The 14,430-nt window shown below is 47.1% G+C and overlaps 1 protein-coding gene across 1 annotated transcript in view; it reads right to left on the bottom strand.

Moving 5' to 3' along the window:
* The window catches only part of MDGA1 (MAM domain containing glycosylphosphatidylinositol anchor 1), a 144,417-nt gene that overhangs the window by 34,212 nt on the left and 95,775 nt on the right, over positions 1-14,430 (bottom strand). The window contains exon 10 of the mRNA XM_014950442.1: positions 11,709-11,860. Within this exon, the coding sequence (XP_014805928.1) occupies positions 11,709-11,860 (152 nt within the window). The remainder of the gene's footprint in view (positions 1-11,708; positions 11,861-14,430) is intronic.

The raw sequence follows: 14,430 nt of genomic DNA, 5'->3' as shown, positions 1-14,430 counted from the left end.
CAAAGCTACAAGATGCCTTACAAAGAGGTAAATTAAAAGAGTTTAGAGGCCATGGATTACTAAAAGAAAAAAAAAAAAAAAAAAAAAAAAGACAGGATTTATGTATATCAAAGTTTACGGTGTCAAAGACTGAGCGCAAATTCTCCAAGAGACAGACCCATTCTCCATTGCTGGAGAATGAGAGCCCAGGAGATGAGTTCCACAGGTAGAAATTAGATCATTGCAAATTCCCTGGGAAAAGAGGAATGAAAAATGCTTAGAAACAGGGGCAGGAGAGAGGTGGGGACAGGGAATTTTAGGAACCTCTCCTAAATATGAGGCTCCAATATTTTCCACAATGATGGAAAAATGTGCCATAAATCTGGCTCTTCTCTCTCACTTCTTCCCATTCACTTTCTGACACACAGCAATGGATTGAAATTCTGATCCTTGATGTCACCTCGGTGCCACAGGGCAGAGCAGAGGAAGATGGTTTGTCTTTGACATTGCAGTTGAACACCACAAATTTGATTCTTGCTCTTCATATTTTGGCAGAGAGAAAAAACCCCTTTGCACTGGCAGCCCTCTCTTATCTTCCAGGAGTAGCGAAAAGGAAAAAGCTCAGGCACGTTCAGGAACAAAGCAGGGGAAGTACAATCCTGGCTCACAGAGTCCAGTCCCCTATCACCACAGAGGCTACCTCTGCTTATTCATATTATGAATGTATCACATTCCATCTTAAAAGCGGTTCCTGTTTGGCCTGCTTCTTCCACTGGATGGCCATTCCAGAGCCTGACCGCCTTAGTGTTCTCATTTCCAGCCTGAATTTATTCACAGGCAGCTTGCACCCAGTTGATCTTGTGCCAATATTGTCCTTCAGCTTAAATGGCTCTTTTCCCTCCCTGCTGCTTGACCCCCTGATGTTTTTACAGACAGCAATCACACCCCCTCTCAGCCTTTGCTTTGCCAGGCTAAACAAGCTGAGCCCTTTGTGCCTCCTCTTGTAACACAGACTCTCACTTTCCCTGATGTGCTCTATAATCCTTTTCTGCATGATCCCACTTGCTGGAGTTCAGTATCCCAGCCCTGCCTATAGGATGTAGTAGCACTTCTCTACCTTGCCTGGAAGTACCTCAGGCTTCACTAGGAATACATTTGCCCTTTTTCACACCTGCATCTTACCAGCAGTCCCTTGAAGTCAACTACTCACTCACTGACATCATTCCTTCACTTCAGTCACTTCCCACTGATGAGCTCCCAGCCTGCAGCAGATTCTTCTGATAGCACTCTCCACATGCACAACCTTGCCTTTGTACTGCTGCATTTCATCCCACCTGAGCCACTCAAGTAGTTTTCTGTCTTTCAGATCTTCTTTATGATAGCCTGATCCTTCACTGAGGTGGCATTGCATCCCAATCTGGTGTCAGCCGCACAACATTTCAGCAGCACAATCCTAATAGGGGATTCTGATCTGACTGGCTGGCATCAGCTATGGGGAAGATGCCTGCCCACTCAGCAGTGTAGGTGCCATCTGGAAAAGCCATGTGGGTAAGTTTTGGTTAGTGGAGAAATCTGGTTTGAATATGAAGACAGTCACTGTGATGTTTCTCTACAGTCTCTCATCAAAATTCCTGTGCCTGTCAGATTGGATTAAAACATTTTCCTGGGTTAGTACTTCATCATCACCTTGAATGGAAATGATGTCAAGCATTAACAGCGTCAATTAAAGAGCTAGGGTAAGTTTAAAGTTGGATTTATTTCATTTTCCTTGCTTGATGACCATTACTCATTAGGGATTTCCACAGCAAGTAATCACACTGCAAACATAAAGTTGGCATTTGCCAGACAAGCACACCAGTGAACTGAAATTCATGCCTATGTTGTTCATCAGTCAAGCACACAGGTTCATATCCTGGGGTTATGCCAGCATGGATGGCCAAATCAAATCCATTATTCAGTCTAAATGAGAAGTCCTGGAAGCTTTTCCTCCTAAATTGTCCTTAGCAGGAGGCTCCCTTTCTGGGCTGAAACACCCCCAGCTCCGAAGAGAGAAGCAATTGAGGCCTTCAGTAGCTACTGAGGACAGCTGGAGCCATCTAAGCCAGGAGACAGTCTCTCTCTCTTCCTCTTGCACACACAATCAGCTGCCCATCCTCATTAGGTGACGGGAGCTGCAGTTTACAGCTTCCTAGAGAAGCCAAATTGGTGCTGTCATGAATTACTGTAAGTGCTTGTTCCACACTCTTCAATAATGTCTTTCATTAGGGGCTGATCAGAAAGCAATATGTATTTTATTAGCATATGTTCCCTAGTCTAAGAAGAACAGACCTAATCTTCACTCTGTCAGGAAGACAGTCAAGTAAAAGCCTTAACTGAGGCACAGCACGACTGGCGACCTCATGAGCCCTGGGCTTACTGGGGCATCGCACGGCTGCACATTCTGAGGAGGGGGAACCCAAAAGCTGGAGAAGAAAAAGGGGTTAAATTAGCATCTGAATTTGGTGATGAGTGGGAAGGAAGGGAAAGCCATGCACTCCCCACTCCGCGCAAGAAGCCTATGTTGGTGTCACTGTGGTTTGGGAGCTAGACAGGTTACGTGTATGCCTAGCTATGCTTGTTATCTCTCTCCTACTGTCTTTCAGCTGTATCTTCGATCACAAAGGCACATGTGGTCCTTCTGTTCAAACTGGAAGCTCTATACTGCTGCTGCAAGATCCTGCCTCTTGCAGAGCCTGAAATCACCTCTCTGTCTGCAGCATGGGCATCAGCTGAATAAGGGACAACATCCCTCATGTTGCTCCACAGCCCCGTCCTACCCAAAGCAATAGTTCCAATCCCTCTTGAGCCTCACATTTGAAAATTGGCACTGCTCAGTGTCTTACTGGATCCCATGCCTATTTATACCCATGCCTAATCTTGTGAGTAAAGTTTTCTCTTCCACTGATTTACTTGCACTGGGCACAACTACCTGCAGCCAGAGCCATGTACGTATCTATGCACTGTGCTGTCAGCACCTCTGGCTCCAAGAAGAAAAATCAAGCAGGCTCTGCACAGCCCAGGTTTCCTCAGCTGCAGTTAGGTTGAGTTCTGAGACATTTTGTACACAATATGGTTGTGACTTAATAAGGAAGACATGCTCCACCAACAGGAGTTGCCATCTCCCAGACTTCTTTACTTCAATTGTCTACAGACCCTGGCAGAGCCCTCCATTAGGGCACCTTTGCCCTTGAAAACAACAATTAATAAAGGACGGGGCTATTGCTTGCTGGAGCAGAAATAGCCTTTGTGTGGGACTCTGGACTTCCCAGTCTGGTACACGTAATTAAGGTATATAGGTAAGTATCATTCAGAGCCTATGGCAACCTCTAACTTGACTGCACTAGCTCTGGGCAACTGTCTCTGTTAAAGATGAGGCACACAGCACAGCACATGCAGGGAGAGCCAGTAAGTCCTTCATATTGCTCCACGCTGCCTTTACTGGCAGCATTACTGCATACATTTCATTTCTTTATGAAACACAGTCAAAACATCTATCTAGTGCCTACTCCTGACTGTTTGTCACTAGCTATGGGAGAGACTACATCTCTCTTCCACACCCTTCCCTCTTCACACGCTCTCCCCTCTTATCTCCAACATGTTCTAGGAAGTGAAAACCAGAAAAAAAAACTAAAACCAAGAACAAAACCAAAAAAGGAAACAGAAACGCAAGAAAGAAGAGGTGGAAAATAGGAGGGAGAATGGGGAAGGGGAAGAAGGTGCACAAAGAAAAGACTCTGAAGCAGCAGGAGGAACATGGGCTGACTACTGAAAACAACAGAAGAGCAGAGTAAATGGGAGGAAGCTGCATCACAGCCTATCGACAGGGACTCTCAGAAAGACTCAATAACTAGCATGTACCCCTTGAAGCCACCAAAGGAGTGTGGGTAAGAGATGCACACAAAGGACTCACTTTTCTCTTTGATACCTGGCAAGCATTTTTCATCCTGTGCTCAGGTTTGTAAAACACAAGCCAATAGCCTGCTGGATAGGAACAAGCACAATGGTGTGAAAACAACATCTCAAGCTTGCAAGGCTGATATGAGGGGTATATTGGTTGGGGGAATGTGATTATCTCTTCTCTCACATTCTCCTTACCCTGAATGAGCACTGAACAGTGGTGTTAGGAGATCGAGATAGATGAGATTTTGCTACTAGATGTGTTTTAAGACCATATGAACCTTTCCTGTGAGATTATTTGTACGGTTCTTCTCAGGTACTGTAACTATTCCAAACAGAGCTAAGAGTGGGAAAGCTGTTTGCAATTATTTCGTTGCACTAGGCAAGCTAAACAATATCCTGCTTTCTCTCTTGCACAGTCAAGCACTTCAATTGCATTAGGAGCAGTGCTTATGAAAAGTGAATGTTAAGACATAATCTCTGCTGCAAGGCACCTTATGAATGGCAAGCCACATTGTAAAACTTTCAGCTATGCCGTTTTGGGCAGGTTATCTTGCTTACTTTGGATAATCAGAGAAGAGAAATGCTACCATGATGCATAACTAATCTGCCATTGCTCATATAATCAATTTTACCAACTAACTGATTATAAATGATCTGTGGACTAGGGATAACCAGCTCAGGAAAACCATGAATCATACTGAAGAGCAATTTGTGAATGCAAAAAGACAGAATTAGTCAGACTAATTTACTAGTTAGGTATTATTTGCTAAGCTCTCGTGAACAAAGGAAAGTCTTAATAACGGCACTGGAAGATGTTAGGCAGATCTAAGGGGGAAACTTCATCCTATGGCTCCCAGCCGTTTTCACTGAACTCACCTGACCTATTCACACTGGTTGGGCCTGTGTCGAGCTTTCCCAGCCAGCCTTGTAGGAATCACTCTGATCCTCTGGCTGACAGGGCTAACAACAACTGTGGCCGGGCAGATACCTCCACCTGCAGTGAGCAATGGCTACAGGGGAACTCACTTCCTTTGCACTGGGTGGAAGCCAACTTAGCCAGTAAAGAATATATGAAATATGGAAAAAGATCCTTGTTTCCCGCCCCCACCAAACATCTGGTTGTCCTGGAGTCTTCCCTTACAGCACAGGTAGAGAAGACCTTGTTCTAGCAGCTGGTCTCATCAACACATCATCCTCACGTGACAAATTCCTAGGGACAAAAGGAGACATGGCTCAACACGCTGTCAGCTGCGGTGACTGATGTGTCCCATTTTCAGGCAGCAGAGAAGACAGCTGAGGCAGGATGCTGCCCTCTCCACTCCCAAATGCCTGTGGCAAAGTTGCTGCTTTACCCCTAGGTCCCACACAGCAATCTCATTAAGCTTCAAGCACAGCTTGTCCATCAAATGCTATTGATCAGTCAGCTCTCCTTCCATCACCATGTGGTTGCCACTCCATCCCACCGTATGTGCCAAACCTCTCCTTCTCTTGCAGCCTAAAAAGGCAGTGTCACTTCTCCCTTCTTTTACTTTCCCTGGCTTTGTGTCACGATGGCTGTTCTAACCGACCGCCGAGCACACCTCCCGTTGACACGCTGGCTTCTCTCCGCATCCTTTTCCACCTCCCTCAGGGCTGAGTTCTGCTCAGCATCACGTATGCCACTAGCACAACTGAAGGCAACTGACTTGAGAGCACAAATATAATCTTTCTATTCTCCCTGCTTGAATGAAAGTTGAAATAAAATTTAAAAAAAAAAAAAAAGGATCAGTGGGGAAGATGAGTTAGAGCCAAAAAAACACCTTTTCCTGCTACAGAGGATGGCTCAGCAGGTAGATGGAATTGCGTTGATTTGACGTTGTCCCATACAACAGCAGCCTGTGATCAGACATGAAACTGACAGCCAAGGTAGGCAAAAAAGAAGACAGGACTAAAGAAGCTTTCTGGCAGACATGACTTATAAGCCGTCCCACAACAGAAGGTCTGCTTTGAGATTCAGTCCCGGGCAAACATCAGGAAGCCAAGTCACTGCAGTCCCCAGTCCTAGCATCAGTGAGACAGGACCAGCACAACCTGTACCAAGTGAAATGACAAATAGTAAAGGGATGTGCCATTTGTAACACCCCACAAGTGTTTTGATCCATGCAACTTCTCGCACGCAGCTAGGGCATCTGCTGCTTCATGGTAAGTCAGGCTCCCTTCCTCACTGCAGCCGGCTGGGACTGCAATGCTCTAGCAGGGAGAAGCAAAGGAAAAGGGACTCATAAATCTTTTTTGCATATGCTCTGTCTATACCCACACTGGAATGGGCTGTCCAGTTAAGCAACCTCTCAGCAACAGCACTCTCGGTAGATGTGGCACCACAAGCCCTTTCCCATTTTCCAGGTGATGCCAGGCCAGCACAGCACAGATCATGTCTTATCCAGAGCAGGATGGGTCCCTGCCCCCTTTACAAGTCACAACTACACCCTTTGAGCTATTATGAAAAGCAGTTAAGAAGACAGCCATGACCGCATTTTAGCTAAGCTGTCCTAAAATCTCCTCATATCCTGCACTTCCTTGGCTCCTGCAGGGTTCCCCAGCTGGAAGCCCCACCACAGCACTAGTGGGGGGATGCACAGGGGGCACAGTGCCCTACTAAGCCTCAGGGCGAGGGCTGTGGACCCAGGCCTGCCAGCAGCCCCCACGTAAGGCAGTTACCTTGGTGATGGCAGCGTTGCCCAGACAGCACATAATCCTCGGAGCCAGCAAAATGTTAGCCCTTTGGTTCGTAAAGCGAGTTCAGCCACCTCTGCCTGCCTGGCGCAGAGCTGCCTTCCTTCCTAGCCCTCAGCGGCCCCCCCGGCCCCGAGGTGCAGCCCTCAGGCAACCTCCCCTGAGGCACTGGCTGCTCGGCCATGGTTGCCTGAAGGCATGGTTGCAATCTGCAGAAGAAAAGGGATTGCATTCACCTCCCAGAGCACAGGGCTGGGCTGCTGCAAGGGCCACCACCCCTTCGAGTACATCACCTTTCTGCCTTCATAGATTTTCCTAACCTGAGACCCAACAAACAAGTGGGCTTATAATATCTGGAGGCAGAGAAATCAATACTGTATGTGTCTGTTTTATACTCTTCTCCAGGCGCTGGCTACTGCTGAAGATGGGAGGAGACAGGCTTTTGGCGCGGAGTTTCTCACTACTGATGAGCGCAGGGCTGGGCGGATTAGCTCGCTCTGGAAGTTTATTCAGCCCTGGCTGCACAAACCAGCTGTTTATTTCCTCACAGGGCTGCTTACAAACATTGGAAGATGCATCCAACTTCACTAGGCTAGTTCCTCATGTACCAAGAGCCATGCACACAGGTTCATCAAACCATGTTGGCGCACGAATGGGGGAAGTATAATGATGCAAATTATAAACATTTAAGTGAAAGACTATGGGCTAGTGCACTGTTTGTTCATCCTCCCTTTGGAGCAGTGTTCCCCTGCTCGGTGGGAAGGGAGTGAGCGAGAGATGACCTTGCCCTGGTCTGTGCACACTGGGAGGGGAGTCTGGCTCCGCGTGGTTTCCAATGAAGCCCAAGACAGACAGCGGTTGACAGACGCTGCTAAAGTGGGCTCAGAGGAGAGCAAAAGAACAACTCGGAGGCAGAAATGAAGCGATACAGATCTGCAGCCCGTGGGCCTCGGCATAAAACCTCTCCCACTGTGTTGCAATGGCCGTCAGCAGAGTTAACCTTCCGCTCTAATCACAATCATTAAATTCCTGCTAACGCCCCTGTCCTATGTCTGCCCAAACAGCTCTGTTATCTGTCACCTCCCCACACGGTGGGCCCGGCTCCCCACTGCCGCGGCTCTCATTAATGCCGCTCGGGCTGGCTGATGAGGCAAGTGGCAGCCGGCTCCAGAGCCCAGATGAGTATTGTAGACAGCAGGGGATGTTTATCCAACATGGAGGGGATGAAAGTACAAACAAAGAGAGACCATACAATTACTCAGGCAATGCACAGGGCCAGTCTCATTAAAGACAGTCTCCCTGACAGGATTAATCTGAAGTGACAACCCAGTGAGCTAATTTAGCAAATGGGTCCAGGGCTTGGCCTGGTGCAAATTACAGGGGTCTGTCTGGAGGTAGAGCTGAGCCTGCTCTGAAGAGGGGAAAGGCAGGAATATGTTAAGCTGGCCCAATTCTGGCCTGAGCCTCAGTATCAGAAGGTACGGAGGAGACGGTAGCCTCAGGTCTCCTTGAGGGGCACAATGAAGATTAAACTTCCCTACTGCACCGATACCTTCTCCTTCCTCTTTCTCCTGCAGCCTCAGGTCACAGATGGGTTCCAGCTCATTAAGTGCACAGTAATTCTGCCACTATCCCCTGTAACCGTAACCACCAGCCCAGCTCAGATCTTTCCTCCAGGATGCAACCTGCTTGCAATATTAGATGGCTTTTCATTTCTCTTTAATGTTAGAGCAGAGCTCTGGGAGGGGATAAAATACACAGAGAGAAACAAGCAACTTAAAAGGCTTTTTATTTTTTAAGCAAAGATCTGGTTTGAGGAGGCTGCTTTGAATCCCCAAGCAATGAAAAACATTTTCAGTTGGAGTGCAGTGCCTCAGTGCCTTTCTATGCTACAAGAATGAATACATGGAAGAAATAAAAGCTGACCAAACAAACAGGCCAAAAGCCTCATGGCATCTGCCCACAAAATGGACCACCCAAGGCTGAAAACTCCTAAGCAAGGTGGGTTGGCACTGGGATCAGTCCCTTTGGAGCAGGAAAGGATAAACCTCCCAAGCTGTCAGGAGAGATGCCTAGGAGGGCCCTGCAGTTCCCCCGTGGGGATGTGTTCCCCTCTGAATTGCCACTCAACATGAAGCCACTGCCTGCCCCACCTGACGGATACACTCTGGGAAATAACAGCCTATTTGCTGAGACACACAGCAGAGGCTTTACAAGAAGCTTGCTCCACATTGCTATCGTATGTACTTTGCCTGGGTCAGTGGCTCCAAGCTGTCAGGCTGCTTATTTGGTTTTAATCGAAGGTTAATTCTTATTCTACTGGAACTGGTACGTCTGCCGTGCCGCTCAGCCTGCTCCGCAGGGCCGGGAACAATCAGCTCCTATGGAAATGCACCTGCCTGTCTTCCTGGGAGTCCCCATGCGTCACTTAGAAAACCAAATTCCCCCAGACTGCTTGCAATCCCCCCAGGAATGCCTAACCAGCCCTTGAAAGCTGTGGAACAGGAAGAGTTAGAGGAGCCGCAGCACCAGCCAATTAATAAGCAGCACTTTGACTCTCACCCAGCCCCATTTTCAGCAGCTGCAGCAAAAAAATTTAATTTGAGGGTTCCCAGGTGCCTTCCAAAGCATTCTGCTACTTAGGGATCTTCATATTGCATATGCCAAGAGCCCTTCAAGCAAACTGGGGAGAGCGAAATGAAAACTAGCAAAGCATTTTACAACCAGTGGGCATTCCAGCTGGCTGCCCTGTGGATTCCAGCTCAGAAAGAGTTAATTGCCCAGACAGCCCCTTACCACCCCGAGAGTGCAGGCTGCTGCTGCCCCATTCCTTCATCTTTAAGATGCTGAAGAGTACCTGCTGCTGACCGCTGAGGCTGGGGAGCTCCCAGGGCTGGAGGAGAAGGTGGGCTGGCTGGCTGGGTAAGCTTTCATCAGCTTTTTGCTGGCAATAAATCAGTCGCATCTGGCCGTGTGTAAGGCCCGTTTTATCTGAGGAGAATATTCCACTTCAATCCTAGCTCTCCAGGAGGATTTCTGTGCCACCACAGCCAGTGCCTGGGAGCCAGTGTATCCAGCAAGGGGGGCGCACAGGCAAACAGCGGCTCCTCATTCAGGGAGACAAATCCCCTTTCTTAAGAGCTCTCCAGTCAGCAACACTTTTAAGCTTTTGAGCTTTTCACAGTTATATTCAGTAATGTCACCATGTTCTGCAGTCCAGTGATGGAACAGCATGACATAAAGCTCAGTCCAGGTGCCCCGGCACAGAGGAGAAGGTGCCACAAAGCAGCAAAGCTGATGGGATGTGGAAGAGGGTGATGGCGCAAGGAAGAGAGTGAAAGGTGTCAGTCCCAAAGGCTGCTTGGAGCCCAAGTGAGACACGGTGGGGCAAATGCCAGGAAGGCAGGACAGAGGCAGCTCTGGGAAGTGCAAGTTGGAGACAATAGGGAAGGTGATCCTCTGGGACTAGGAAATTAAAAATGCTCACTGAAATCTCAGGATGACACATAGAGGCAGACACCTCACCACAAAATGCAAGCGTCTTTGTGGGAGGAGGGCAATACCAAGGAAGTCTTTTCCAGAACGTTTCCTGCTTGTGCTTGACAAAAGTGGGAACAAATCTCCCCTGCTTCCTCCTCACACTGCCCTCCCCTATTCAGACCCAGGCCACCTGCAGCTGGATCTAAGACCCTGCCCACACGTGATACTAGGCTACAGCACAGCCACGGCATAACACTCCTCTAAAACATACCGCTCAATAGTCACAACCACGTAGTGACACTGCAAAATAAACATTAACAGCAGTAACCCATGGGGTATAAACAAAACCCGGGGCGGGGAGAGGATAAATTTGCATGGTCACCCAGCTTCCTTCATGTGATAACTTAAAGCAGAAATGCGATTTTCCCTTTTCTTGATCCCTTTCAGTAGGAGCTCAATGAGGAACAGATCCAAGACTACTTTTAGGCACTGTGCTAAAGGAAAAAACCCTCAACATCACTGGAGAAGGATAAAATCACAAATTAGTTCCTTGAGTTGCAGCGCTGATAATAGCGAAACTCAGCTAAGAGGGAAGGGGTACTATGACAAACTGCCTTCATTATTAGAGGCTCCCCTGTGTCCTGTATTATTATTAAGCACTGACAATGTGCTTCGTGCGGTTTGAGTACCAAAACAAAGGCTGTCCCACCCCAGAGAGCTCACAATCAAACGGAGACATAAAACTGGAGCCTACTGTGCAGAACTAGAGGAAAGAGACACTTGGATCTTTTTAATTATTTTGTTTTCATTCTACAATAAACAAACTTTTCCTTGCAAAATGCATTTGCTTTCAAGCTACCACTGAATGGCAAGAAACACCAATTTTAAATGCCCCATTTTTAAAAAACGTTGAATGCAGGCACTTTGCTGAGTGTGGATGAAAGTACCTGGCAATCCCACTAGGTTAATGTGCTCTTTAAAAACATCACACTCTTTTTCCTAACCTTCTCCAGCCAGTGATCCCTTCAGATTTCCCTCAGTTCTTCCTCCCCGCCCTGGTATGATTTCTCTTCAGACTCAGAAACCTTGAAACCCACTTCTCTTCCCCTGCAGAGTTTATATAGTCATTAATAGCTTCATTACTGTGACAATATGAAAGCCCTTTTGCAACACAACAGCTGACGACTTTTCCTGCAGTTCCTGCCTGGAGAGCTCTTCAGCTTATTCCCTTTATTTCATATGAGTGAGGAGGGTGGAATTCCACTCGCTTGAGTCTTTAGCCTATAAATCTACAATACCTACTAATGATTGTGGGGTTTTGTTCACATTAAAACGCCATTCAGAACATTGAGCATGAACAGTCCGATGGGAGGCAGCAGGGCTTTGAAAGCCCTTGATTGTACCCAACACCAGACATAAAAATGAACACTGAGCTGTGCACTTAGCCTATCTCTTCCATTCGGTGGGGACACTTCCATTCGGTCTGGCAATTTCATCACCTTCAGCTCTTAATCAGCAAGGAGACATTGATGTAGCTGTCCCTTGAGAGGTCCTCTACCCAAGGGCATGCACTGAGGCTCCAGAAGAGCAGACCTTACCTGCCGGACTTCCAGGCGGTACTTGAGAATGGGATCCACTGCATCAGGCTCCTTCTGTGTCCACTGTAAGACGTACGAGTAATTCTTGGATTGCTTCTGGCTCAAGGTGGGGTTGGGAGTGTCATAGTAAAACTCTGGGCTGTAAGCTTTTGCTGGAGGGAAAAAAAAAAAGAAGAGGGAGGAAGGTAAAAGAGTGGGATCAAGGGGAACATAAATTACAAAGAGATGTGAGAGTGGAACGGCTCTGCTCACCCAGCTCATCCACTTGCCTTTGACATGACGGACACCTTTACTATTGTAGCTGGTGTTGCACTGACCTGCCATCATTGTCTGTGAATCACTACTGCTTTCACAGCCTAAACTACTGGGGAGGGTTAGCAGCCCTGCAACACCAGTAGGGCACGACCGACACCAGAGAAGGAGGGAACAGCTTCAATTCTCCAGCTGGAACCAGTGCTAATCTTTTCTCTCTTGCTTTGTAGTTTAGATTGAGGTAACAGCTTTAAACTGGCATTTCTCCCGTTTCATCTGCTGCTTTACAGAGTCTCCTGCTAACAAACCCTGAGTAAAGATCATTTGGCCAGTAGGTCATAGGAAAAGTGTTATTTATCACACAGGGACCATGGCATTAAAAAGGAGACCTTGCTCCTTCTGCATCTCTCCTGCCTTGGCAACACAGTGCTCCAGCCTCTTTGTAACACGACAGTCAACTCAGCAGCAAAAGGGATGTTGACCTCAGCCTGGGTAAAAACAGCAGGAGCTTTTGCAGGGGCAGAGATGTCTTTTCTAAAACCACGTCTCCCCTTAAAAACAGAGGGCTGCAGAAGGAAGGGAAACAGAGGAGAAACGATGTACCAGAGAGAAACTGGACGGTTCAGAGAACAAGTGATTTCCTGTCATTTTCCCAGTTGCTGCTGTCCTGACCCACTAACAAGCAGGGCTCAAAGGCTACTGCCGTGCAGCCCAGGGCTAGTGGACTAACACAAAGGGCCCAAAAACAACTAGAGGTCTTACCCACAGCTGTTTTTGTTGTATTTGAAATTACCTTCATTTCACCCTGTGCACTTCAATTTTTGGCAGGTCCTGTCCTGGGCTAAGCAGGAGCTGGACCTGAACCAAAAACCTCCTTTCTGGGTTCAGGTCCAATGTGGATCTGCACAAACCAGAAAGATGCCTGGGCAGCAAGGGATGCTGAAGAGTAGAACAGGCATAAGCACCATCACCCCAGGCAGTCTGCTGCACCTTTCCACTTGAATCACAGGCCTTGCCATTCTGTGTGGTTATAATGAGGCTTGAAAGGATTCAATGTTTATTTTTTATGAACTCAGATGGATAATATTGATGTTTATTTCCAAGTCCTTTTTTTCTTATTATTTTTATTGACTTGAATTTTTGCACAAGCAAGAAGTTCAGAACCACCTCAGAGACTAATTGCTGCTTATTCAACTTGTATTGACTGTGGAAGTCAAGCTTCATAATGGATACCAAAATAAAACAAGAACTGATGATAATCATCATCCTGCATGATATTAATTCCTTATTAATTGACTCCAAGAAGGAAATAGAAGCAAAAAAAAAAAAGGCTTCTAATAGAAATGCAGCACATCAAGATACTTTTGGAACTTCCTTTCTGGAAAAATTTACTATTGCTGGAAATTTGTGCCTTTTGCTTACAGTTGATGGGAAGAGCTGAAGGTTATTCACTCCATCTTTCAGGGCTTTTCTGGGCTTGTGGCAAGTGGGAGTGCAGGTGGTGACAAGTATGAGCTGCCCTGATGACTTGTTCAAGGGGAGTGGGCTGGATGTCTCACTATCCTTCCAAAACATCTCAGGTAGCTAATCTCCCATGCATAAAAGAAACTAATCCCATCCTGGGCAGGTTTATGTACTCCGTTTCCAGTACCTCTGAATACCTTACAGTCACAAATGAGGCACTGCCTCCCTGTCAGATAGGAAGGGTTATGGTCCTTCTTTCACAGAGAGGAAACAGAAACAAAGCCTGAGACTATGCTATTCCCCCTGCTCACTCAGGAAGGCTGTGGCTGATGGAAATTAAGACTCCAGCAGTCCTGAGCACAAGCACAGCAGTCTAGCCACTGGATTATTTTTCAGGTTGCTCCACAGGCTCAGAAGGTCTAATTGATTTGTAACTGTCCAGGGCACAGGCAGAAATGCCTGGACCCGACAAGCCACCATCAGATATCAATGCCTTGGAAACGCAGAACAGATGCAGGAAAATAAATGCTTGCTCCTTTCCCGATGAGTGCTCTGAAGGATGAATGCTGCTCTCTGCTGAGGGGATCTTATCTCATGGGGAACAGCATGGCACACCAAGTGGCAGTAGGTATTTGTTACTACTTCTAGCTAGAAATTCAGATCCTAGGAACATTCCCAAGCTTGCTAAAAACACAGTTTGCTGTGGTGGCTCATAGCGGGATATGGTTTGCCATCACTTACTTAATGATATGAAAGTTGCACGCGTATGAAGAAAGGGTAGAAAGGGCCAAAGCTCTCAAGCAAAATCCACTGCTAGACAAATTTCAGGAAATCTCAAGGGGTGAGAGCAAGGTCTTGAAAAGGGCCCAAACAGTAGAAGTGTTTGGGCTTCCCCATTTCTGAGAGCATCTCAGAGTTACAGCACACCTGAGCTTTTCCAAACCCTGGGAAAGACCTGCTTCAAAATCAGGCCTCTCTGGGTGTTATTTATTCTCATTTGTTCAGC

The sequence above is a fragment of the Calidris pugnax genome, unplaced genomic scaffold (assembly GCF_001431845.1).
Source record: "Calidris pugnax isolate Ruff unplaced genomic scaffold, ASM143184v1 scaffold24, whole genome shotgun sequence".
NCBI lineage: Eukaryota > Metazoa > Chordata > Aves > Charadriiformes > Scolopacidae > Calidris > Calidris pugnax.
The sequence above is the reverse complement of the archived record's forward strand: the minus strand, read 5'-3'. Positions and strand labels throughout refer to the sequence as shown.